Raw genomic sequence first — 24,972 nt, forward strand, 5'->3', positions numbered from 1 at the left:
TTGTTTGTTGGTGTCAAAACTGGAGAGGAAGTCGTGAGATGTTACTACTAGTTGCGACTCACAGGAATATCCACTTCTAAATCCATGGTTGAGGGAAGTAAGAGCTTTATGGTGTTCGAGATGTGTCATGATGTGCCGACAAATGATGTGTTCTAGTAGTTTACTAAGAATGCAGGTTAATGAAACTGGACGGTAGTTTTCTGGGAGGTGGCGATCCCCTTTCTTGAAAACGGGAGTAACAAATGCATTTCTCCAATCTAGAGGTAGTTCACCAGAGTCAATAGACGACTGGAAGATGGAAGTCACAGCTGGAGCTAGTTCAACTGCACACTGTTGAAGGACTTTCGTAGGGAGCTGGTCTGGACCACCTGCTTTTGTTGTATCCAAGTTCAGTAGAAGTTTTCTGACTCCTTCTTGAGATATTACAAGATGTTCAATATTTTCAGATATTCTATTTGGGAATTCTGGTAACTGTTCAACATGTTCACTGGTAAATACTGATTCAAATTGTTTTACTAAAAGTTCTGCCTTTGTTTTACTATCACTGGTTAGATGTCCTTTGTCTTTGAGAGGGGCGACTCCCACGTTGCCACGATGAAGAGGCGAATGCGGCAACAAACGCGTTAGAAGTTGAAGATGGAGTGTCGTTTGTCGTTCGTAAAAGCAAGTTAACAGGAATTTCACGTAAGTGTCCTGGTAATTTATAAAATTTATTGTTGTAGAGTTAGATATGCAACATATTAAAATTAGTAACATGTTTTCGCGATCAAAATCAACGTGATTTGTTAGTTTGTTAGCAACCCTGAATAATACTGGACTGGGTCATATATTGACATTCTTATCATACTGTAGAATTAAATGTGTCAGACTTATTGCATTCTAAGCACAATTAAAGTTAGCTAAAGAACTTCAGCGAATACGTTATATATTACCTTTTTGGATGTGTTCGCTGAAGAGAACGCCGTATCCAAACCCTACCAGAATTCGTGACATTTTTATGTCACGCTGTTATTTCACTTGTATGCATTGTACAGACAAAATAGCTCTATCCTTAGGTTAATGAAGTAAAATGTAGTTCACAAACTCATTTTCAAAACCAAAAAACGCTTTTAAGATAGATGATTTAGCATTTTAATCAGGGCTTCTAAAAACCGGCAATTTGCCGGTCTGGACCGATTTTGACGAAGCCAGACCGATTTCTGTTTCAAAAAGTGTAAAAAAAATCGGTCCGAAATTTTCATTTTCTTTTTTGTAGTTTCGATCCAAAACGACTAAGTCAGTAAAAGATGTAGAAATTGTAATACACAAACATTCATGGGTCATTCACACATTCAAAACTACATCCAGTAGGTCATAAAAGTGTCTTTGTTACCATGAGACCGATGCGACCAGCTGCTTTTTCCGCTACGCTGATCACTCTATAGCCTATCTGTTAAGTAGCAGACGCTTGCAATCGGTCCAATCACATGTTGTGGTATAAGCAGAAGACACAATTAAACAAACTAGCTCTATGTGCTAATTATCTGCTTGCAGCTTTTCTGATTAAGTGTTAAAATCGGTCCATATTTTCACATGGCAATATGCATATGTCGTTGTCGATCATTACATGATATCCGTTTGTTGATTACAAAACGGTTAAATTTAAATTGTTATATAGAACCATTGCTGGTTAAAAACGGCTTTAAAGATAAATGCATGTCATTGTTAATCTGTGAAATCATCAAAATACCGAATTAATTAACGTAATAATATATAGGATATCATCAGCGATACACTTGATTAACTACATAGTCTGACAGCTGAGTCCGCCGCTTACGTCATATTTATTCGCAGTAATGAAAAAATCATTGTCGATATCACACTTGAAGCTTGTTGCCCCGATTATAAATCTAGATATACTATTATTCAAGATTATCAGTTGAATGTTGACCCACTAAAGAAGCATTAAGCAAATAAATCATAATACTGTTTCACTTTTTGTCATCTGACCGCCTCCCGACAGCCACAATTAAATGCGATCACAGTCTTTCTGGTTAGAAACGCTGCAGAACTCGATGAGAATCTCATTTAAATTAAACTTGTATCAATGACTATCCGAATTGGCTATGCTATTACGAATTTCCAGATCGCAAAAAATATTGACAGAAAGGACGTCGCGAAAATGTATGACATTTCTATGAAATCGGACTATTGAACACGTCTTTCTTTTTTTGAGGGGGGGGGGGGGGTCGTCGCCGGGTTCGGACCGATTGAGGTTCCAAAGGTTCAGAAGCCCTGATTTTAATAAATCCTATTACAAGCATTCCTTATCTAGGTCATAGTTGTGTTCAAATTTAATCACGTGACACCAAGATTTTCAGAAAATACCCATGTGACCTAGTGTTTATTTTGCTGTTTTTTTTTCTATTTCGAATAATTAATAAATAACTTATAACAAATTTGGAATAAATAAATTGTTTTTACTTATCAAAGAGTATTTACAGCCTTACTGCAATTGGATTCAACAAAATGAACAATGTGAATCCGATTCTATAAATAGAATCCATCGACGTCATCATGGTCATGTGATTGCATTGCATCATCACACTCAATTGATTCTGGTTGACTTTAACTATGGGGGTTACGCCATAACTTTAATGTGTTGTAAACATCAAAAAAATAAATATCAACATTAAAGTTATGGAAGCCAGAACTAAATTACAGTGGTAATGAAATTACACTGTCAGTGGTGGTTTACTGTCGAAGAGACAGATGGCTGAACTCTCGTGTTTGACCATAGTCATACCTCTGTTTACAGTGTCATACCTCTGTTTGTTGTCTTAAAGCCTTTGTTGGAGCAATGTGAACAGACAAAGTTAACCCCTAAGCTACCCTGGTAAAAATGCGAACCAGTGTATAGCCATGTCACATGGGTTCGCATTTAGGTCCCTCCCAGGAGACAATTAGTATGTTTTAACTGGGTGGTGTGGAATCCAACCTGCCACCCCTTGATTGACAGTCAAATGAGTTACCACTAGACTATAGATCAGCCACTGTTTTTGAACATCATTTACTTTAGTAGGAGTTGAATATGCAATAATGCTGGGGAATGCAGGGAGGAAAATTATGAAAAGCCACTGATATGCCCACATTTGCATTGATAAAATTGCTGTTCACAACATATATAGAGAATACTAGGTTAGTGCCGTGGATGGAGAAAGTTAATCTCCATCCACGGCACTAACCTACTATTCTATTTATCCTGTTACTTTGTTTATTAAACACGATAAATCACCTTTAACCGGTACCTGTTTTTCCCCATTGACATAGCCAGACATAGCCAGAATATACATGCAGTGTTTAAATATGCCCAAACAAAATAGTTCTTAACACTGTTTATAAACTTAGAACAACATGGATGGATTGGATATAGTGAAATCATAGGCATTTTTTTTTTATCAATTTAAAAGAGAACACGTAAACATAAAACATGCAACAAACAATAAACAATTTTATTTTATCTCTTTACAATTATTCCGCAAGTCACTGGTCACGGCTGTAAAGAGTGTGTAAACAATCGCCTCGTGGAATAAAATGGAACTATAAATGTTGATATTAAAGTACTGGATGTTTAAAACTGCTCCGGCGAACAGAGAATTCATTTGTGTGTTAAGCGAGATGTTGTCATAAACGACAGAAATGGAATTAACGGTCGTTGAAGAAGGCGGCTGCACATTTTCCAGCATTTGTGGGAGGTGTGGGTGGTGTAAGTAAAGAATTCCTTGACGATTTTCTTTGTCAATGTCATTGCCAAGCTGACTGACAGAACTTTCTGGACCAGCGATTGTGGATGTGGGTTGTTGGCCGACTTTGGATAATCTTCTTGAGCATTGTTTGTGTTTTTCCTCAGACTTTTCAGATAAATTCATTACAGATTGAATGATTTTATGGCCACTGATTTATTGAAATAACGCCAAAAAACATATCTGTAGCTTAGTTTTTTAATTTCAGATGTTGATTCCATCTGGGAGAACAGTTCTTGTCAGCAGTACAACATTGGCAAAGTTGGCCCATATGTTCTGACTGTAGAATCTGTCAAATTCCTCCAGACAACCCTCTCCGATGAAGTAGGTTTACTGATTACTGTTTACTGATACTTTAATATGTTTCATAAAGCTTATATGGCATAGCATTCATTTGACCATGCAGTGAGTTTGCTTTCACACTTCAAAACAATCTTTCAAGCTTGTAAATCATGAAAAAAATGGAAACTGCATAAGATATTTTTATGCCCCCGAAGGTGGGTGTATTAAAATCACACTGTGCGTTTGTCTTTCCGTGTGTCCAGCTTAATAACTCCTGTCAGGACTGTAACTTCCCTTGTATGGACAGGGTGGCATGCAAGACCCGTGTCCCTACCTCTAAGGTCAAGGTCACACTAAGATCATGGAATGCTGCATAAATAAGGACATAGAGTATAGGTTGTCGTGTCTGGGCTGTTACCTTCTCTTGTATGGACAGATTTTAAAACAACCTGCCACATGTGTTCGACATACCACAAAACATGTCACGTGCAAGACCTACCTCTAAGGTGAAAGATACACTAAGTGTTTATTCACAACGGAATGCTGAATATAAGGACATAAGAATGTATGTTGTCAGGTAGTGGTGGTATGTTCAGAAGCAATTTAAAATAACTTGCCATATGTATTTGTTTGACCTTTAACTGTTCATGTACTGACCTTGTTCATATGTCCATGTCACATTTGGGGGCATTCTTCACATACTGTGACAGCTCTTGTTTATTAACCAGGTTTTCACATAGTGAAACCTGGTTATTAGAATTACAAACGTTGTTGTTTGGGCGGCCGGGTGGCGTCAAATTTACCTATGAAACTGAATAACTTTAGTAAAGGTTGACATATCTTGACCAAACTTGGTCTATAAAACGAGTTTATGGGTACCTTTCATGGGATTGCGTTTGGGGTCCCTAGGGTCAAGGTCAAGGTCACTGTTACTAAAAATAGAAAAACAGTTGAAACTGAATAACTTTAGTTAGGGTTGACATATCTTGACTAAACTTGGTCTATATGAAGAGTTTATGGAGACCTTTTTGTGGGATTGCGTTTGGGGTCCCTAGTTATTTATGCAAAGAGTATTTTATCTGTTAACTGTATTTTGTAAGTCAATTAGTATTAATGTTTAAGGGATAGTAGCTCAGACAATTATAACCAAGTTGAAACTAATTATGCAACTTCCTATCTTTGTGATTTTACTAATTATTTTCAGACTAATGTAAATCTACATGGCATTTATAAGTATCACATGATGTATAATTTTGTAAAGTAATTATTAATATGAAGTAGTATATACTTTCTGTACAATAAGATACCAACATGATGGTCCATAGTTCATTGTTGAACTTTTTGAATTAATAATTCACAACACCTTATCAAGAAATTCAATTATAATTTCTTTCAATTGGTATTTTTGGAAATAAGTCGAAAGGCCAGAAAATAATGACATTTCTCGTTTGACGTTATTTTTAAAGTACAACACTTGTCTCTGATGTGCTTCTTTAAAAGATTTCTAAAGAGAATTATAATAAGCATGAGCTTTTTTAGGTACATTTGGTCATCGTTTTTCTATCTATATGTTTTTTTTTATGAATTAGCCCTTTTGCAGTCAATATGGCATAACAGATATTTCAAGCAATTTGATAATGAACTTAGAAAAATAATTTATTGAATATTTTACAAAATTAATGCATAAACTGGCAGTGTGCAAAAAACAGTGTAACCATAAAATAGGTTCATCATATAAGGTCATGTCAATGATTTTTTTTAAAGCAAAATCAGCTGTTTTGTTTTGCATCATTGCCTTGTGTGTATTCCAGGTTCTTGACGCCTATCTGTACCTGCTGACTCAGTCTAGAAATGTGTTCCACATATCCAGTGTTGTCATGACAGCCATTTTTATGGACAATCGGGAAATACATTCTCTGCTACGAAAGGTTAGTTTTCAAAGTTGCATAGAAAGATTTAATTATTTAAAAGTGAATTAATAGATTATGGAAAGAAACAACTTGCTAAATACGAAAACTAATATTTAATTTACGATAAATTCGACAAAATGCATGAAATATTGACCTTTAATGAGGTGGGCCCAAACTGCTATCAAGTCAATAGGGTCATAGACTTGTCTTAAAATAAGAGTTATTTCCAAAGATGAATTGTATAAAAGTTGATTTTTCATTGCTTTGGAAAGCCAATGCCATCATATTTAATGGTTATAACTGGTCCCAATCCAAGAAGATATAATACATATCCATGGGTGAAAGTTTTCAGTATTGATACTGAATTCAGTATTTTGGAAAATATTTATCCTTTATAATGTATTGTAAAAATGGCATTTCCCTATGTAAACACCCTATTTTCAGTATTTTGAAAAATTCAAACTTTCACCCATGCATATCTTATTTGTATTGCCAAGGATATAATATTAATCTTATTTGTATTGGAAGCACTATTTTGAATACTTGTAATCCGGAATTCAAGGACCTGGGTTTAAAGATATAGATTTAATAGTATGATACAGTAAATTCTAAGAATTTTTAAGTTAAAAATATTTTCTAGAGATACTTTTGGCTTTATCAGTGACAATGTGATGCAATATGTACCTTTGAAGTCATATAATATTATAATTATTTGATGTGAAACTGTTGAATATATTTAGAAAATGTATCAAAATACATTCTTTGTATTAGGTCTGATTGATTGAAACCCAGTGAATTGAATTCCGGGTAGATTTATTAAGCTATTGTTACATGTGTTCTGTTTTTTGAAGGAGACTTTGTGTGGATACGAGTACTGTATTGGTCACGGTGGAGAACCCACGTGACTTATTTGGTAAAGTGCACGGCAACAAATGTCAACAAGTCTCGATTCAGGTAAGGTTTTTAAAGATAACTTTCTTAATATTTGGAAAAAAAATTGTGAAATAAAGACCATAAACCCCGCATTTAAGAGCTCTATCCACGGTAATAAAGAACATTCTCTAATATTCTAAAGTTTTCCTGAAAATCTTGACCAACTGATTTCTCAGAGTTGAAATCTAAGGCAAAGTACACGGCTTTTGACAAATCTATCGCTTTACTTCATGCTAGCCGTAAATAATTCATACACAAATCTTATTTTAAGCAAAATTTATGTATTTTAAAGTTTTCAGCGTGTATTGTTGAACTTTTTATAGTTATTTCAAAGGCGAAAATGACCTAAAACCAAATTGATAAAGTACACGGACATTTTAGGTTTGATAAAGTACACGGTCGTTTACAACCTTCAGTGTATATACTCATTATTTCGCTGACTGGTGCTAAAACGAGTTATTATCAATTTATTTATTATTTCTATTCTCCAAATTCATTATTGAACATTGCTCCATGTTTGAAAAGACGCATTATAATGGAGTGGCAATGGAAGAATGACTGTTTTAACAGTTAGACCGACGGAGGTGCCTAAATGATGGGCTCATTTTCATGAATCATGGAAACAAGTGTTATCACACTAAAATTCAGTCCCGTATTTTAACAATATATTCGCAATACACAAACAAAGGGCTTGAAGTTTTTGTAAAGGGTGTTCCACTTCTTTTTCGTATCGTATATGTAAAACGTGTTTGTATTCATTATACATGGTAAACAGTAACTCATAACTGGTTAATAACTCTTCATTTTGTCAATTTTGAGAAAGAAAAGTGTTCTAGTACTTTTAATGTCTTCGATTGCTAGCTGATTTGATAGACTTATGATTTTGTGACATTTGTTTCATTTCAGAATATGAAGACTCCGACTTATTCAAAGAATGCGGAATGGCATTTCAAAATAAAAAAAAAAAAACATCTAGTAGACCACGATAGAAGGCATTCTGGTCAATTGCCATCGTTTTTGCGGGAAAGTGTTAACACAGACACAGGCTAGTTTTTAGCTTTGTTTTTTTGCAGAGAAATAAGAATATACTTACAGTTATACTTTTATTATGACTCCCCTCATGTAGAGGTCAAGATTTGCCGTCGTCTGACTGTGTTTTCAACGTTTTTTAGGGTTTGCGTTTTTCACATAATAATGTGGTCCGTGTTTCAGTGGACAGGCTCGTTTAGTTTTATGATGCTGATTACACGATTAAACACTCATTACGTGGCAGTAATATAGTGTGTTTTTTTATAAATTATATTCAAGTACTGACATTGCCAGCATTTCTCGCTAACTTGTGACAGTACATGTCTTTTTTATAGGTGCAGCAATCACGACGAGACAAAGTTGCACGTTTGCAAATATTGTGGCAAAACTGCTCTTGCAAGACTTGAAGATACACGAAAGTCGCCAAAGCGGGCAATTGAAGCTAAGCTGTGATGTGTGTGGGTTCAAATTGGGAGACACGACCAATCTCAGTGACCAGATTTCTACTAGACACAGGGGAATGACACGTCACAAATGTCTACAGTTTCGCTCAGCATTCAAGTTCAAATCTGGACTCAGCAGGCGCGTTAAGGCAAAACACACCTTATCAGGACACATTGAAAGATCACAATGGTCTAGTTAGAAGTGCATTCCAGTATGTTGCAATTGCCGAGTTAAAATAACGTTTTGATGAGTTAAACATTTTATTAAGATAAATAGCAAAACGTACTGTTACCAAATGGTGCTCTTTCAAAATGTTCGTTTGTCTTACAGTGCTGAAAAAATTGCTGTGTAAAATTAGTATGAAAACGGATTGAGCAGAAAACATTTTCACAAGGTTTAGAGATGAATTGTTGTCATTTCCCATTGATGTCCTATAAACTCTTAACTGCATGTATCTTATATAATTCAGCAAGCTTTGAAACACAATTATTTTGTAATCACATTTCAGCCTTTAGTCTAGAACATTCTAATGTCCCATGCTCAGCTCTTATCTAGATGTTCAAGTCTTAGTCCTAGCCTGTAAGTTGGTAATATAGTGTGCTCTCATTCCTCCTTGCTGTTTCCCATCTAACTCCGAGCCTCCATTTTTACAATGAGTTCATGTCTGTATTGTTCGAACGACCGCAGTTTTACTGATTTAGATCAGATAATATTTGTTCAGACTGAACCAAATAAAAGATTCAGCGTCACCTGAAAGGTATGAACAATATGCTTTAAATCTGGAAATATATATAAACTAATTGTGATGTGCCTATTGTATTATTTTATATCACATCAAAATAGGAACACTCATGAAATTTATAATCACCACAAACGGGCCGCTAACTACAGAGATGTCTTATTCGCCGTCAGTCCAGATTATAATTTATAAGTAAAACTATCTGATTTTTTAACAAATGTATGTATGATTCTGTATTGATCTGCATATTTAAAAGTAATCGAACTTATAATGGCAGACTTTCTCTTAAATTATCCCATATACTATCTTTCAACTCCTCATACAATATGATTGCTAAATATTTTGTTCTTTAGGTGTGCGTTATAATGCAAAATTTATTGATACAACTTAAATAAAAACTAAACACTATACATTCTGACTTCACGAATAGAAAATGCTTATATACCTATTAGTTTGTAAACCGCACTCTACTTTCAAGCATAAACTAAAATGACCGTGTACTTTATCATCCTAAAATGTCCGTGTACTTTATCAATTTGGTTTTAGTTTATTTTTACCTTTGAAATAACTAGAAGTTAAACAATACACGCTGAAAACTATCAAATACATAAAATTTGCTTAAAATAAGATTTGTGTATGAATTATTTACGGCTAACACGAAGTAAAGCGATAGATTTGTCAAAAGCCGTGTACTTGGCCTAAGATTTCAACTCTGAGAAATCAGTTGGTCAAGATTTTCAGGAAAATTTTAGAATATGAGAGAAAGTTCTTTATAACCGTGGATAGAGCTCTTAAATGCGGGGTTTATGGTCTTTATTTCACAAAAATTCTCCAAATATTAAGAAAATTATCTTTAAAAACCTTACCTGAATCGAGACTTGTTGACATTTGTTGCCGTGCACTTTACCATATAAGTCACGTGGGTTCTCCACCGTGTTGGTGCAGTCAATCAAGGAGGAAACCACTGGACATTAATGGTAATATTATGGTGTTTGATTATCCATGTTTAAAATGTCTGTATTAACTTCTTTTTCCTGAATTCATGCGCATAGCTTTAATTTATTTCTACTCTACTATTTGAAGAAGAAAGGAGGGCTATACTACTTGCCACAGCGATGCCGTCGCCATCAATTAACTTAATACTTCACACAGTTGTTCAGGGCCATCACATGATGAAGTTATATAACTTCATATTATCCTCTATACAAATGGAGGATTTTCATGGGATTGTGCTTGAGGCCATAAGGATCAAGGTCAGTGTTACAAACAAATATAAAGAAAGCAATTGAAACTGAATCTCTTCTGCCAATCATTAAAATCCTGGTTTAGTCAAATTGCGATTCTTGTTCACTTCTTAATTTGATTGTTTTATTGCTTTTGACTGGCACATATTACATGGTTATCAGGTGTTTTTTTCGGCAATATTTATAGCTGGTATTTGGTCATGTTCCCAATGGCAAAAAGTATCTTAGTAGCGTATAATCATAGAGGCAAACAATGATGTAATATCCGGGTTATTGTATTCACTTCTAAGTCCAATTAAGTGCCAAAAAAATACCTATTAAATAATTTACAATATTTGTATAATATATTTGCTACAAATTAATATTGTAATTATTTAATGTGGTAAGCACCCATCTAATTGTGCTAGAATGTCAATGACCCTTATGACTTTGATTTTTGTAATTGTTGATGTGACAAAGGATTGAAGTGAGGGCTCTGTTTCTTATGTATGCATCTCTAGTTTCTTTAAAGAATAAAAGTCAAATTAATCTCATGAAAATTTAAAATTTGCAAGAAAATTCATAAAAGCTGTTGAAATTAATTCAGAATGTGCACTTCAGTTGTTATATGACAGTTTGCATTATTATGAGCCTTTGGCAAAATTTAAGCTGAATTTGTTTCATATTTATTATGTAAATATCAACAGATAATATGCCTAAGTGAAAGGAAGATAATCTACCTAAATCCACTTGGAGAAACTGAAATAACACAGCAACAAATATTGCTACGTTGGTAGTAAGTGACCATGTTGATCAGTTTGAAAGAGTTCAGTTTCTTTTGTTGTTTTCAAGTTTGTTACTTTCGATATTGATTGTTCTAAAATGATTGTTATAAGTATAGTTGTTTGAGCTTAAAAAGGGAGATGAGCAATGTGGCATAGATGGTGGTTTGTTATTAAATACACGTCGTTTAAGGTCCTCAGCTTAATCTTACATAAATAAATAAATTTGCCTTATGAAATAGTTCATGTATGTTAAAAGATAATGTAGATTCTAGTTAGAGGTAGATTAATAAGTAGATTTAACTATTGTTTAGATCTATAAATTGATTAATTACAAGTGAAGTTGCGAGTTGGAATCGTTATGTTCGAGTCTCAGCATCCATAGTATCAAACCAAAACTGTGCAGCATTGTTAAGGACTAATTAAATGACACCAGCCCACGTTCACGCACAGTAACTTGCACAGTAGTATTCAAATATGCTAGAAGATGATTTGTATTAATGACACTGAAAGATCATTAACTCCAATTTCAAACACATCCAGTTATAAATGATAACCTAAATGTAGCAATAACAACGTAAAAAATTAATTTCATGCGGTATAGTAAAGTGATATATCATTTTAAAGGTTACGTCGTTACAAACTCAAATATGCACATTTTAGCTCACCTGTCACTTTGTGACAAGGTGAGCTTTTGTGATCGCCTTTTGTCCGGCGTGCGTCGTCCGTCAACAATTTACTTAAAAGACATCTCCTCCTTAACCACTGGGCCAGTATTAATCAAACTTCATAGGGATGTTCCTTGGTTGGTCTTCTATCAAAGTTGTTCAAAGAATTCAATTCCATGCAGAACTCTGGTTGCCATGGCAACCAAAAGGAAAAACTTTAAAAATCTTCTTCTCCCAAACCACAAGGTTTAGGCCGTTGATATATGGTAGGTAGGATCACCAAATGGTCCTCTGCCAAGATTGTTCAAATTATGGCCCTTGGGTCAAAATTGGCCCCGCCCCGGGGGGTCATGGGTTTTCTCTATATGTTTATAGTGAAAACTGAAAAAATCTTCTCCTCTGAACTTACTTGGCCTAGAGCTTAGATATATGGCATGATTCATCGTCTTGTTAACCTCTACAAAGATTGTTCAAATTATGGCCCTGGGGTCAAAATTGGCCCCGCCCCTGTGAGGTCATGGGTTTTCTCTATATGTTTATAGTAAAAAAAAATCAAAAATCTCCTCTGAACTTACGTTGCTTAGAGCTTAGATATTTGGCATGATTCATCGTCTAGTGGACCTCTACAAAGATAGTTCAAATTATGGCCTTGGGGTCAAAATTGGCCCCGCCCCGGGGGGTTAGGGTATTCTCTATATGTTTATAGTTAAAACTTCAAAAATCTTCTCCTCTGAACTTACTTGGACTAGAGCTTAGATATTTGGCATGATTCATCGTCTAGTGGACCTCTACAAAGATTGTTCAAATTATGGCCTTGGGGTCAAAATTGGCCCCGCCCCCCTGGGGGGTCATGGGTTTTCTCTTAATGTTTATAGTTAAAACTTCAAAAATCTTCTCCTCTGAACTTACTTGGACTAGAGCTTAGATATTTGACATGATTCATTGTCTAGTGGACCTCTACAAAGTTTGTTCAAATTATGGCCCTGGGGTCAAAATTGGCCACACCCCGGGGCTGATGGGTTTTCTCTATATGTGTTTTAGTGAAAACTTAAAAAATCTTCTCCGAACTCACAAAGACAAGTAACGTCTTAATTTAAACTGGATAACATATTTAGTACACATACCAATTTTCAATATGGGCCACATACAACAATTAATAACAAATATACATATATAGATACACACGTAAAATCAAGTAGTGACAAGAGCTTTGATATTTGGCATGATATATCATCTAGTTGACTTGTACCAATATTGTTCAATCTTTGGCCATGGGGTCAAAAAATGGCCCCATAAAATCCATCAATTTTTGACAGAATTATGGCCCTTTTAATTTTACATTTTCACCAATTTTTCTGCCAAAATAGGTCAAATTCAAAACTTCTGAGTTTAAATGAAATAAATAATGTAAAACCACACATTTTTTTAATTTTCTATAAATTTAATACACATTCCTAAATATCAGAGCTTAAACAACGTTTTAAGCAAATTATTTCACGTTAAAAAAAATGATGAAAAAACGTCTATTTTTAAGAAATTTTAAAAATGCCGTATATTTTGAAGAATGAGCTAGCAATAAGGAAAAAGTCAAAGAACATTTACATTCTTCCATTCACTGCCTGACTGTTGCATTTTTACAATTAATAGTATTATAAATAGGAAGATTAAAGGCAAACAAAAAATTAGTTGCCATGGTAACCATTTAATAAAAATACAAAAAAAAATGCTAAGAAACATCGCTTTTTGTTAAAAAGAAGACTTATGTATATCTTGCATTGATTTGCCTGACAATTGTAAAAAAGGTGAACTTAAAACCATCTAACAGTTCTGAATATTTTAATATAAGTATGGGATTGTCAGCAATTTTTAAGGTTAAATTATAAATATAATTGTATACAAAGTATGACCAAATGAATAAATAAAAAACAGAAATTTTTCATTGACTGAAGCGGACATGCTAAAAAAGTATCACATTGAAAATACTAAGGTTTTTAGACAACAATTACAGTTTCCTTAGAAAACTAGACTCTAGTTACCATGGCAACTGTTTTAAGTAACACACTTATTCAATATCAATGCATACACATGTATAACAAACATATACTTTGACTGTTAACTACTTACTTAACAATTCATTTAAGGAAAATATTTAGTACTGATAACAATATTGTAACGGTGTATTTAATAGCTGACAATGCAAATATATTAAATGATTGGTGAATGCTTAAAGTTTTACTGTGATCTACTATGATCTCAAATGGTAGAAATACTGTGATTTATGCACATTTCCTTCAAGTTAAAATAGGTATCCTTCATTAGAACCATTGTTTTCGACATTTATTCATCCCTTTTGGAATAATAAAACAATAGTATTAATTGTGGTAAATCTTATGTGAGAGTAAGAGTACATCTTTAAAAGAACTGACTTTTTTTTTAACTATAAACATGAATAATACCACTTTAATACTGTTTAGAAACAAACAAAAGGACAATATTTCTTTTTCAAACCAAATTTAAAATACTTTTGTGGTAATTATTGGTATCAAAATGTGCATAGATTTGGAATCAAAATGGCCATACATGTATTTGTAACCATTCATAACATGTGAAGTTTTACACATAAAAAGACAACATTTTATATGGAAACATTTTCACTCTATAATCACTCAAAAATTCAGGAACTGTTCTCGCTGTACCAGGGTATATGGAAGTGCAGATACTTCTTATTGCAAGAAAATTAATCCTCTTTGCACTACACTTTAATCTTGGATATTGCAGGAATTGAGAGAGAATCTGTGAGACACTTCATGGTATGACTGTTGCATGATAGAACCACTGTCAAATACTGGAAAAATACTGTCAAATTACACCAAGCTGATTTTTTCTCAGAAACCATCATGAGCCTGAAAATATAACAAAGGAATGTGTTGATTTCAATACACATGTACACAAAAGAAACTACATGCATTCAGTTTATATGGCAACATACATATACAGATATATATATGCAGTGTAAAAAGGTTGTATCACAAATCAATTAATTAAGGGAATACATTATATTACCAGCTATTATCTTAATTAAATTGACATACATACATAGAGAAGTAAGGATTTTCTAATTTAAAACTTCATACTGTTCAACATTTTTGTCCACTTTTTGTACATAGAAAATTACTTTTTCTTTATAATAATTTATTTTTCCTTTCCAAATTATTCCTCAAAAAGGTCAACATTATATTTTTAATAGAGCAATTTGACAAAAAGTACATACAATTAGATTACTGAATCTGCATCAGTCAGGTGAAACTGAAAGTAAAAAGAAACATATTAAAGATAATTATGTATTATTCAGAGAGGGACAACTATGTATATATATGTAATGAGGTTTGATGTCTATACACAGTTTGGTATTTATTAGAATCAATTTAAGAATCAATTCAACTTTACAGCCCAGAAAAATGTCAAAAGCATTTATTTTACAAATAATAAAATGTGTCATCATACAAAATGTCACAGTTTATAAAGAGTTCTCAATAACTTACAATAAGGTATAATTTCAAAGAAAATTAAGCAAATGACATGTTTATGAGATATTCTCTGGTAAATATGCATCATAGTTCTAAGTTACCTCAGTTCTGCAATCCTTCCCATCATTCTGAGTGGCTGAATTTGAGTGGCATGAATGTATTCTATGGCTTTATATATCACTGAAAGAAAAAAAGATTAAATAAAAAAAGGGGGAAAAAATAATCTATGACAATACTGACCATCCATGAGTTGGCAGACTTACTTATGTGTAAAAATACTCATAATATTTAGTCAAAAAGTAAGAACAGCCATTTATGGAATGTGAAGTTTAAAATAATTTCAAATGAATAATCACATTGATGAACATTGAGTTGAAAATTGATGACAGCATGAATTGATGAAATCCTATCATAACAGGAATTCCAATAAATCTGAAGACAATAATGTTTGAAAAGTTGAATAATTTTTACAGAGAGTGATTTTATAATCCAAGTAACTATACAGAACATAAACATGTTTCCTGGAATTTACACCTTAAAACATTGATATGTTGAAATTTGAAACTTTCCCATCATTATTTGAGTATAAGTTACTTAGTGATAATGTATGATCTATAAACAATTAAAATTGGTAAGCATCCAATTAATTGTGAATTCCTATATATAAGCCAGCCTGCATTTTTCTTATTAACCAATAAGACACTTAATGGAAACTTGGCATTGTAATTTGATTAATTGATTTTTGGTTGTCGAGCTCCTGGCTTTAAGTTATCAAATATGAATTTGTCGGGCAATGCCATTGGCAGAAACATGCGCATAAACAATAACAAACTTCAGCTTGACAGATTTTTAATTAATAATTTAGAATGGCTTTAATAAAAAATAACCGCCAATTATCCATTAGTTTATTTACTTGTTTTAAAACCGAAAGTGACCAGATCCCTAAAGAACCCGGTCTGTTGATTTCATTAAAACCGATCACAATATCCAAAATTAAAACAATTGTAAAAGTCTTATAATTTATTTATTTAAATTATAAATCATTTGACCAATTGTCATGCAAAAGAATTGGCAACCCCTAATAAATAGCATTTTAAATATAATAAAACAATGATAAGCATAAACCTACCTCAATGTTTACTCAAAATAAATTACTATTTACAGAGATTGGCATTTCAAGTAAACAAAAATTACTTCCTGGTTAATTCGGATACTCTCGGCTTTTAAGGTTGCATGCCTTATGAGTCATCAAATTGTTCTTGTTTTTGGCCACTCTCAGAAACGATGTGTTTATAAATAGCCCTTGCGGAAAAATGCGACAGATTACTGAATGAAATGGATAGTATCACTGTGTAGATAAATGAATGAATTTTCAGAAAACTGATGATGCATTGTTGTTCTCTTTCGATTTGGACCTGTAAATCAACATGTTTTATCCCCTGTTTTAGTTTTTGTCAAAATAAAAGCAGAAAAACTACATAATAATTCATAAAAGTTATACTCACCGATGCAGGAGACGTCAATGTATCCTTGTAAAGTCATTGACAATCAAAACAATCCTTCAAATAGAGGAATTTCCGATTACGCAATAATCGGAAGTCGGCCATCTTGGAGGCACTTGCGCAATAACGCTTCCGCATAGATACAGTACAGTGCACAAATACAATACCACAGCTGTCAATTGGTAAACATCCTACGGCAAAATGGTGATTAAATGTGCTGTTTTGGGCTGTTCAAATAGGAAAGATCGTGAAAAGGACTTTCAATACTATAGATTGCCTGCAATTGCCAGCAATCAGGGTGAAGAGTGTGAGAAACTGTCTAGCAAGCGGAGACGTGAATGGTTAGCTAACATGAACCAGTGTTTTAAAAACAAAAACTTGGATAACGTGAGGATTTGTTCAGAGCATTTTGTCAGTGGTATGTACAGAAAATAATTATTGTAAGAATCTTATCAGATAAACGTTTTTAATGACTGTATTACTAGATTGTTTTCAAACTAAAATGAAGCTTCACTAGCCAACCAAAATTATTGTTTTACACAGAAGCATACCAGAAATCCATTAGATTTATCCGAAAGAAATTCTATTTATGTTATTTATTTTTTCTAATTGAAGGAAAGAAGGCAGATCTGTATGACAGAACCAACCCAGACTGGTGTCCCACTCTGCGGCTTGGAGGATCCAACCCTGAACCAGTTGTCTCAACACCACTGCACAGTGCCACACCACATGTAGATAGGTATAAGCGAGTCCAGGAGAGGTCTAAGCGTAAACGCCTTGAGCTAATACAGAACGATGAAGAAAGCACGTTTGAATCAAGTGATTCAGGATGGTATCTTCATTAATTCAATGGACAGTGAAATTCGAAGATTGCGCGAAGAGAACTTAAAGTTGAAAAAGGACAATGTTGTTCGTTTGTCAAAGGAAGACTTTGAAGGCAATTGCGAGAAAGTGAAGCATCTTACAGGACTATCCACATTTGCCTTACTGATGACACTGTTTAGTTACCTAGAACCACATTTACAGCCTTCAGGTGTGCTTGACCAGTTTAGAATGATGATTTTAACACTAATGAGACTAAGACTTAATTTGTCTGTGTTATTTTTATCATATGAGTTTGGCATTTCTCAGTCATCTGTTTCCAGGATATTCAGCAGTGTTATTGACACAATGTTTGCTAGAATGAAACCATTCATACACTGGCCTGAAAGAGAAACACTGCAAAAAACAATGCCAATGCAGTTTAGAAAACATTTTGGCAAGCGGTGTTGTGTCATAATAGACTGTTTCGAGGTTTTCATCGAAAGGCCGTCCAACCTAAAAGCCCGCGCCGAGACCTGGTCATCGTACAAACACCACAACACTATCAAATTTCTAATTGGGATTACTCCCCAAGGAACAGTGTCCTTTATATCTAGAGGTTGGGGTGGTAGAGTGAGTGACAAATATATCACAGAACATTCCGGCTTTTTAAATAATATAGTTACAGGTGATTTGATATTGGCAGACAGGGGATTTGACATTCGTGACAGTGTGGGCACTTTATGTGCACAGGTTAATATTCCTGCATTCACCAAAGGACGCAATCAGCTTTCACCAACAGATGTAGAGACCACAAGGAACATAGCAAACGTTCGCATTCATGTTGAACGTGTTATTGGAACTGTGCGGCAGAAATACTTATTTCTTAACGGAACTATTCCAATCCGCTTCCTAATGACTAAAGACAGCGATTTTACAGTGATTGACAAAATTGCTCATGTTTGCTGTTCACTTGTGAATTTGAATGATTCCGTTGTAGATTTTAATTAAGTGTTTCATCTTTGTTTAGTTTCTGTACATACATAATGTTATTAACGTTATTATATTGCCCACTGTTTGGGTAGTTATTCTACACATGCTTTCTGATATAAAAATTACTGATATGCGTATGTTCAGCTTTTGTTTTTTTCCCAATTCTGTACTCACCATGAGGTGACCATTAACCATGAGGTTACCATTGACCATGAGGTGATCATTGACATTTAGGTGACCTTTAACCATCGGGTAATCATTGACCATTTGGTAACCATAGACTTAACTATGAGGTGACTATTGACTGTGAGGTAACCATTGACCATGAGGAGACCATTAACCATGAGGTAACCATTGACCATGAGGTGATCAATGACCTTTAGGTGACCTTTAACCATGAGGTAATTATTGACCATTAAGTAACCATTGACTATGAGATGACCATTGACCGTGAGGAGACCATTATGAAGTTACCATTAACTATGAGGTGACCATTGACCATAAGGTTACCATCAACCATAATAGTGACCATTAACAAGTAATGAGTACGGTATGCGTGTTTGGTTAGACCCGCTATTAAAAGCATCTCATTTAAATCCATTGGATTTAGCAAGAACAACATAAACAACTGGCTTAGTTATCATTTATAGGCAGTCTAGAAACATAGAAATAAAGTAAACATATATTTACATGAATACAACAAGTTCTTATTATGTAAGTTAAAGTCACAATTAGAATTATAATAATATGTACATTTAGTGTTCAATACAAGTCAAAAGTACATAGTCCCTTCTAATTCTATGGTCTGTTTTAATTTAACCGCTTTCGTTTGAAACATGGTAACGTTCTGCAATCGGGACAATACCATTTACCCTTTGGGGCATTTTCAATGTTAACACATCTATAGTGAAACCACTCTATCTCACAGGCTTCATTGTCACACCCAATCATTTTTCCATGTTCCACTTGGCCACAATAGCAATAGACTTCTTCCGTGTTGTCTTGTTTGTCTGTGCATTTTTTCAAAGGCAGACTGTTCTGACTGGCAGTGATATTTTCTACAGACTGAAGTATTCCGACTGAATTTGTTGTTGGCAACCTAGTGTAAAATTTTCCAACAAGTTCTGGAAGAACTGCAGCATACATGATGTCTTTTGCACTGGCACAAATCTTGTCCCACAATTCGATGTTGAACATGATAGCTTCTACATGCAGGTCGTTTGCTGTCCACACAACAAAGTATCCTACTTCATGTTTTGTAACACCAAGTTGTGTTTGGACTTGATATTGATACTTGTGTTCCGGTTTGAGTTCAAGCTCGCCATCTCTTCTCTGTAAGCAGTCAACAGTGTCCTCATTAATATCTTCGTAGCGAGCATTGAATGGGCATTTAACCTCAACACATGCCGGTCCACAGCAGTCACAAATAAATATTCCATCAGGTGAAGCACCAATGAATGGAACATCCTGGCTGATTACAAATCCACTGTTCTGTAGCCGGCTGTTTTCATGCAATGGCCCTATCTCCTCCATGAACTTTTGTAGAGCATCCTTCTCATGGTCACATCCCCATTTCATTGCATTTGTCTGAATACATTTCTCGCCTGGGTAGCATATTTCCTTAATCAAACTCTGGGATGGTGAAGCTTTATTTGTTGAGCTGACTGCTTTCGCCTTTGACGCTGTAACCCTTCCTGCTCTATACCTTTGCCACAATTTTGACTGTGCCTGACCTCTCGTCTCTTCTTCGACATTATCGGCTTGCTGTTTGGAACAGTCCACACTGATACCGGCACATTTGTCCGTAAGTTCTTTATAGTTCATGTCATCACATTTGACATCTCTCAACTTGGTTAATACCATTGGGTATTCCTTTAGGTCTGGTTTGGGCACATACTTATCAGCATACGGCTCTACAATCGAGAGTAGTGCTGGTTTTGAAGTCAGTTTGTTCAGTTTTCCACAAAACATCCGGAAATCCTCACTTGTAGCTTCAGGGACTACTCGCTTCCTTGCAGACACGGCACCTGGTGTGACACAGACAGGAGTCGCAGAACAAGCAGCTTCTATCCTGCTGTCCAACTGCTTCTTTGCCGTTTTTGCAGACATGAAGCTGATCTCCCTGACTTCCTTGTATTCAATTGACTTACAAGCTGAAGGCAACAGCCAGTAGGCTTTCTCCTCTGTCACTGTTTTAGAGTCTCTGATTTTAACAGCAGCTTCTATGTAGAAAAGAAGAGCTGCTATATGGCTGCATGCTTCACCAAGGCCTGCCATACAGTTGCAATGGGCTGCAACTATCTTTCCATCCCTCTTGCCGATAATCCATGGCCGTAAAGGTTTCTCTCGCATCCTCTGTGAATGCAGAACCTGAAGCAATAAAAATATTTTACGTAAACACCAGTGTTGCATTGGCATTGAAAAGCATTGGTTGTATCTATTGTTCCATGTGTAAGTAGTCGAATGCGTCTGTCGTTGAGCATGTAAAACTCATTTTTAAACAATAAATTTGTATCTGTAATCAGTGTGCAGAAAAAATATTAAATGAATAAACAAAAATAGCTATCTAAACAGCTAATCAGAGATGGTTATGGACATAAGCAGAATGATTGAATTAAAACTAAAACAACGAAGTATGATATCATGGTTATCAATATTTTAAAACACAATCCTACCTAGCTGTCACTACCAGATGATCCCCCTGTACTGTTCCTGCTGTGTCTCTGACCCATCCGCAAACAAACTGGTTGTACGCCTCCAGAGACTTGTATGATTTTAAATCATCTGCACTGTACGCACTTGGAGTGAACAAAAGGTAATTAACGATATCTGGATAAGTCACCGACGGAAAAATATCAACATTCTTAGCCCATGCAAAGTTTGCCTCATACGGGTCACAGCCTCCAATGATCACCAGTTTTGCTTCGTAACGCTTTCTTTCTTCAATTGTAAGTCCATCTTTATAAGATGATGATTCACTTTGTTTAGCAAGACGTTTTGCCATAACTATTAGCGCAATAAACGTAGTTGAAATCTATTAATCTGAATTTTAAAAATCAATCTCTTATCTATTTCCGTTGTACTGAGCGAGTGCCTCCAAGATGGCCGACAAGACGGTGTTAGGGTAAAAATCACCCTCCGGTGAAATTACTCTATATCCGAAATCGGAAGTATAATATATCAGTCAAAACGTCCCAAGACCGGCAGAAAAACGACATATTACAAAAAAAGCTTGTGAAACTTTTTGCTTGTTTTATTTTGTTTCACATAATTAGATAAAACCCGTACTACAGTTGATAGATACTTTATTCATGATTATTTTGGTACCATTTTTGGCAGTAAGTATAAATGTTTGCAGGAGTAATATCCATTGGAGTGAGGAGTGGTATTAGCATTGTGCAGAATAGGGAAGTGTAAAATACAACGTCACGTTGTTATTGCTACTAAATGTAAATAAAAGTATTCTAAGTAAGAGGAAGGACTGTTAAATGAGCTAAAGAACAGTCAAATTGACTGCGTCTCTGTGAGTATTTATGTTACCCAAAAGTCGCTTTGCTGCACATGACAAATACAGAAAGAAATGCATTACAATCAAATGAACAACATGAAACATGATCTACACATATTCAAGAAGTTTAGTAGTAAGTTAAGTGTTTGCAGCTTTGTATACTTGCTCCCTATACATCCAAAGTAAGAAGTTCCTGAAGCAGGTGGCATAGATATTTGACACTGCCAAGTAAGTTGGAATCTCTAAAAACGTCTTCTTTCTGGCTAAAATGTTACAGTTACAATGTTAAATATGAAAACTCATTGATTATCTATATGGTCAATAGCTTGTGAATAATAAATGTAAACCGGTTTCTAAAAGAGAAGGAATTTGGATAGTCCAAAAGTTTGGACAATCACAAGTCTTACGGTCCTTACAGATGTACTGACATTTAAGCTCCTTTTATACATCAAATTGTTGTTATCTGTTACATTGTTACTTGTTGTTTTATTATGTTATTTTTTGGCCATAGAATTGTCAAAAGTGTTTCTTTATACAGAAGTCTTCTTAAAATGTGTGAATCGCTTTCTAGGGTTTTGATGATCAAAATGGTACAAATCAGCAATTCGTATTCGATAACCTTATACCTTGTCTGTTTTTGTTAATTCGTATAAGTCAATATAATTATAGACATCCAATGTTCTCCTGGTAAATTTACTTTGAACAACATAGTTTAATATTTTTAGGAAAAAAAAATGTTTTAACAATTTATCACAGAACCTGATTCACAACCTTTAAAGTAAAGAAATACATTGATACATATATTTTTATACCATGCTCATCAAATTCCAAATGGTTACTCAAATATTAAATTGATAAAAAAATGTTAAAAACCATTACAGGTTTATAAATCAAGATTGCTACATGGCAATTATTGTCAATAAAAGGCTTGGACACTTGCACATTTAAAAAATATGAAAATGCACTTCATTTATGACTTGTTTCAATGTAATTGAAGTAAATTTTCGAGACTCAAACTTAAAAGAGTAGCCAGTGCTGTCTTACTTATTAGCAACCACTTGTAGCCATCTTTTCAGTTACTTGTATGTCCCAGGTGAGATCAAACTCACAACCGCCTCCACTTGATTCAAAGTTTCTACCCACTGATGTATTGAAGGAGCTATTTCACATATTTCAAGTTACTGGGTATTGAACATTGTAACACGATATCTGTGTCAGAACTATGTTGATTATGTCTAAGGCATAATTAGGTTATAGCAATTATCGTCAAGGAACAGCAACCATTCGTTAAATAAGCAGTTAGGTATTCAGTATTTAAGTGATCTGTACGTTTCTACTTTCAGTGCATTTCTACATGCACGGAATGCAGTTGTGGTTGAAGAGGCATTGGCTGGCAATATGGATTATTGAGTCACCCCCTCATGCAAAACAAGCTGATGGGCTGTCATGTGGAGTGTATGTGTTGATGGTAAGTTCATCTCCAATATTTTTTCCAAGGTTTTTCTTACCAGTGTGTTTGCATTTATTTCTTAATTACTTTCTTCTTAATCCCTTTTATTGCAGAACTGTATGAATAATAAATCCCTTTTAAACTGTCCATTCGAACCAACACAGAAAATGAAATTGAAGTTGCAGTGATGGTATTGATTGTATCAGATAGATATGTGCACAGCATGTGTTTAAATGCAGTCATGGTTTTGCCAATTGGCAGAAGGAATATAGCGGCACAATACAAATCAACACAAACAACAAAACAAAAAGCTCATGACAATTTCCATTAGATAAGCAGTTGTTGATATATATTTTAGCTGGCAGAATGCTTCCTTAATGGACAGAGTTTGCAGTTCAGTATGAAGAAAGACGAACTGGTAGGTGTGCGAAAAACCATTGCTGCCCATCTGCTCCATAATGCAGGTAATGCAGGTATAAGTTGGTTATACTGGTGTAATTTGTATACTTCAATAGAATTATACTAGTCTTTATTTGATATGTTTGTTTCTGCAGTATTTATCCTTTGGTCAAAAATGTTCCTGTTACAATTAAAAATTGAGTAGTAAAAAAATCAATAGAATTGAAATCATGTAGACCAGGCAACTGCCGGATGAAGGGCTGGTGTTGTGCATGTTGTGTTTTGAGGTGGTTTGGCATAATGATGTATCTTGACTGATTGTTTCACATGCCCTGATCCTTTAGTGTTTCTTTGTTGATGATGGTTGACTTTTCTTCATATTTAGACATGAAATTTGTTGCAAGCAAATTTAAAATGTGTGAGGAAATTTTCTTCAACAAATGTCTGTATAATGAAAAGTCAAATAACTAAAAAGCTTAATCTAAGTTATTGTATGAATATGCAGTTTTATACTTTCGGTATTGATTAGTATTTACTCATGCGTCACATTTTCTCAAACATAGTGATGATAGGACCAACTGTTGAAGATGGCATACCAGCTGTTGAGGAAGCTGCTCAGTCCCAAAGCCAACCTATAGAAGAAGCTGCCATATCAGCTGTTGAAGAAGCTGTTGATTCAAAAAGCCAACCTCCTGTTGACAAAGCCACCATTCCTGCTGATCAGCTCGCAAGCCAACCTCCTGTAGAGAAAGCTCGCAAGACAAAAAGGAAGGACAAGGTAGGTTTGAATAAGGATAACATAAATAAGACGTTTGTTTAATGTATCTTTAAACACCAGGTCTGATTTTTCTTACTCAAGATGTCAAATCTGCTGAAAAAAGCTACTTATTTAAATGGATGACTTCAATACTTTATTGACACAATCAAATGAATTATTAGTGCTCTACTGGAGACTGGAGTTTCACCATAGCTCTAGTTTGACCATATCTGTCATAGTTCC

General features: G+C 34.6%; 2 protein-coding genes and 1 long non-coding RNA gene across 3 annotated transcripts; 2 read left to right on the forward strand and 1 right to left on the reverse strand.

Annotated features, from left to right (window-relative positions):
• The first annotated feature begins 598 nt into the window (after positions 1-598).
• On the forward strand, positions 599-24,792 carry LOC128246139 (uncharacterized). The gene is made up of 4 exons (XM_052964333.1): positions 599-684; positions 23,467-23,591; positions 23,932-24,037; positions 24,536-24,792. The coding sequence occupies exons 2-4, from the start codon at positions 23,478-23,480 to the stop codon at positions 24,790-24,792; spliced, it is 477 nt and encodes a 158-aa protein (XP_052820293.1). The 5' UTR covers positions 599-684; positions 23,467-23,477.
• LOC128203005 (uncharacterized) lies at positions 13,102-16,937 on the reverse strand. Its single transcript, XR_008255837.1, has 4 exons — positions 16,825-16,937; positions 15,421-15,499; positions 15,064-15,098; positions 13,102-14,695 (listed from the first exon to the last, which is right to left on the reverse strand). It is a non-coding gene; the product is annotated as an uncharacterized LOC128203005 (long non-coding RNA).
• On the forward strand, positions 16,968-18,738 carry LOC128203004 (uncharacterized). The gene is made up of 2 exons (XM_052904239.1): positions 16,968-17,239; positions 17,437-18,738. Exons 1-2 carry the CDS (start codon positions 17,023-17,025, stop codon positions 17,664-17,666), a joined length of 447 nt encoding a protein of 148 aa, XP_052760199.1. The 5' UTR covers positions 16,968-17,022; the 3' UTR covers positions 17,667-18,738.
• Positions 24,793-24,972: the final 180 nt, after the last annotated feature.

The sequence above is a fragment of the Mya arenaria genome, chromosome 9 (genome assembly GCF_026914265.1).
Source record: "Mya arenaria isolate MELC-2E11 chromosome 9, ASM2691426v1".
Lineage (NCBI taxonomy): Eukaryota > Metazoa > Mollusca > Bivalvia > Myida > Myidae > Mya > Mya arenaria.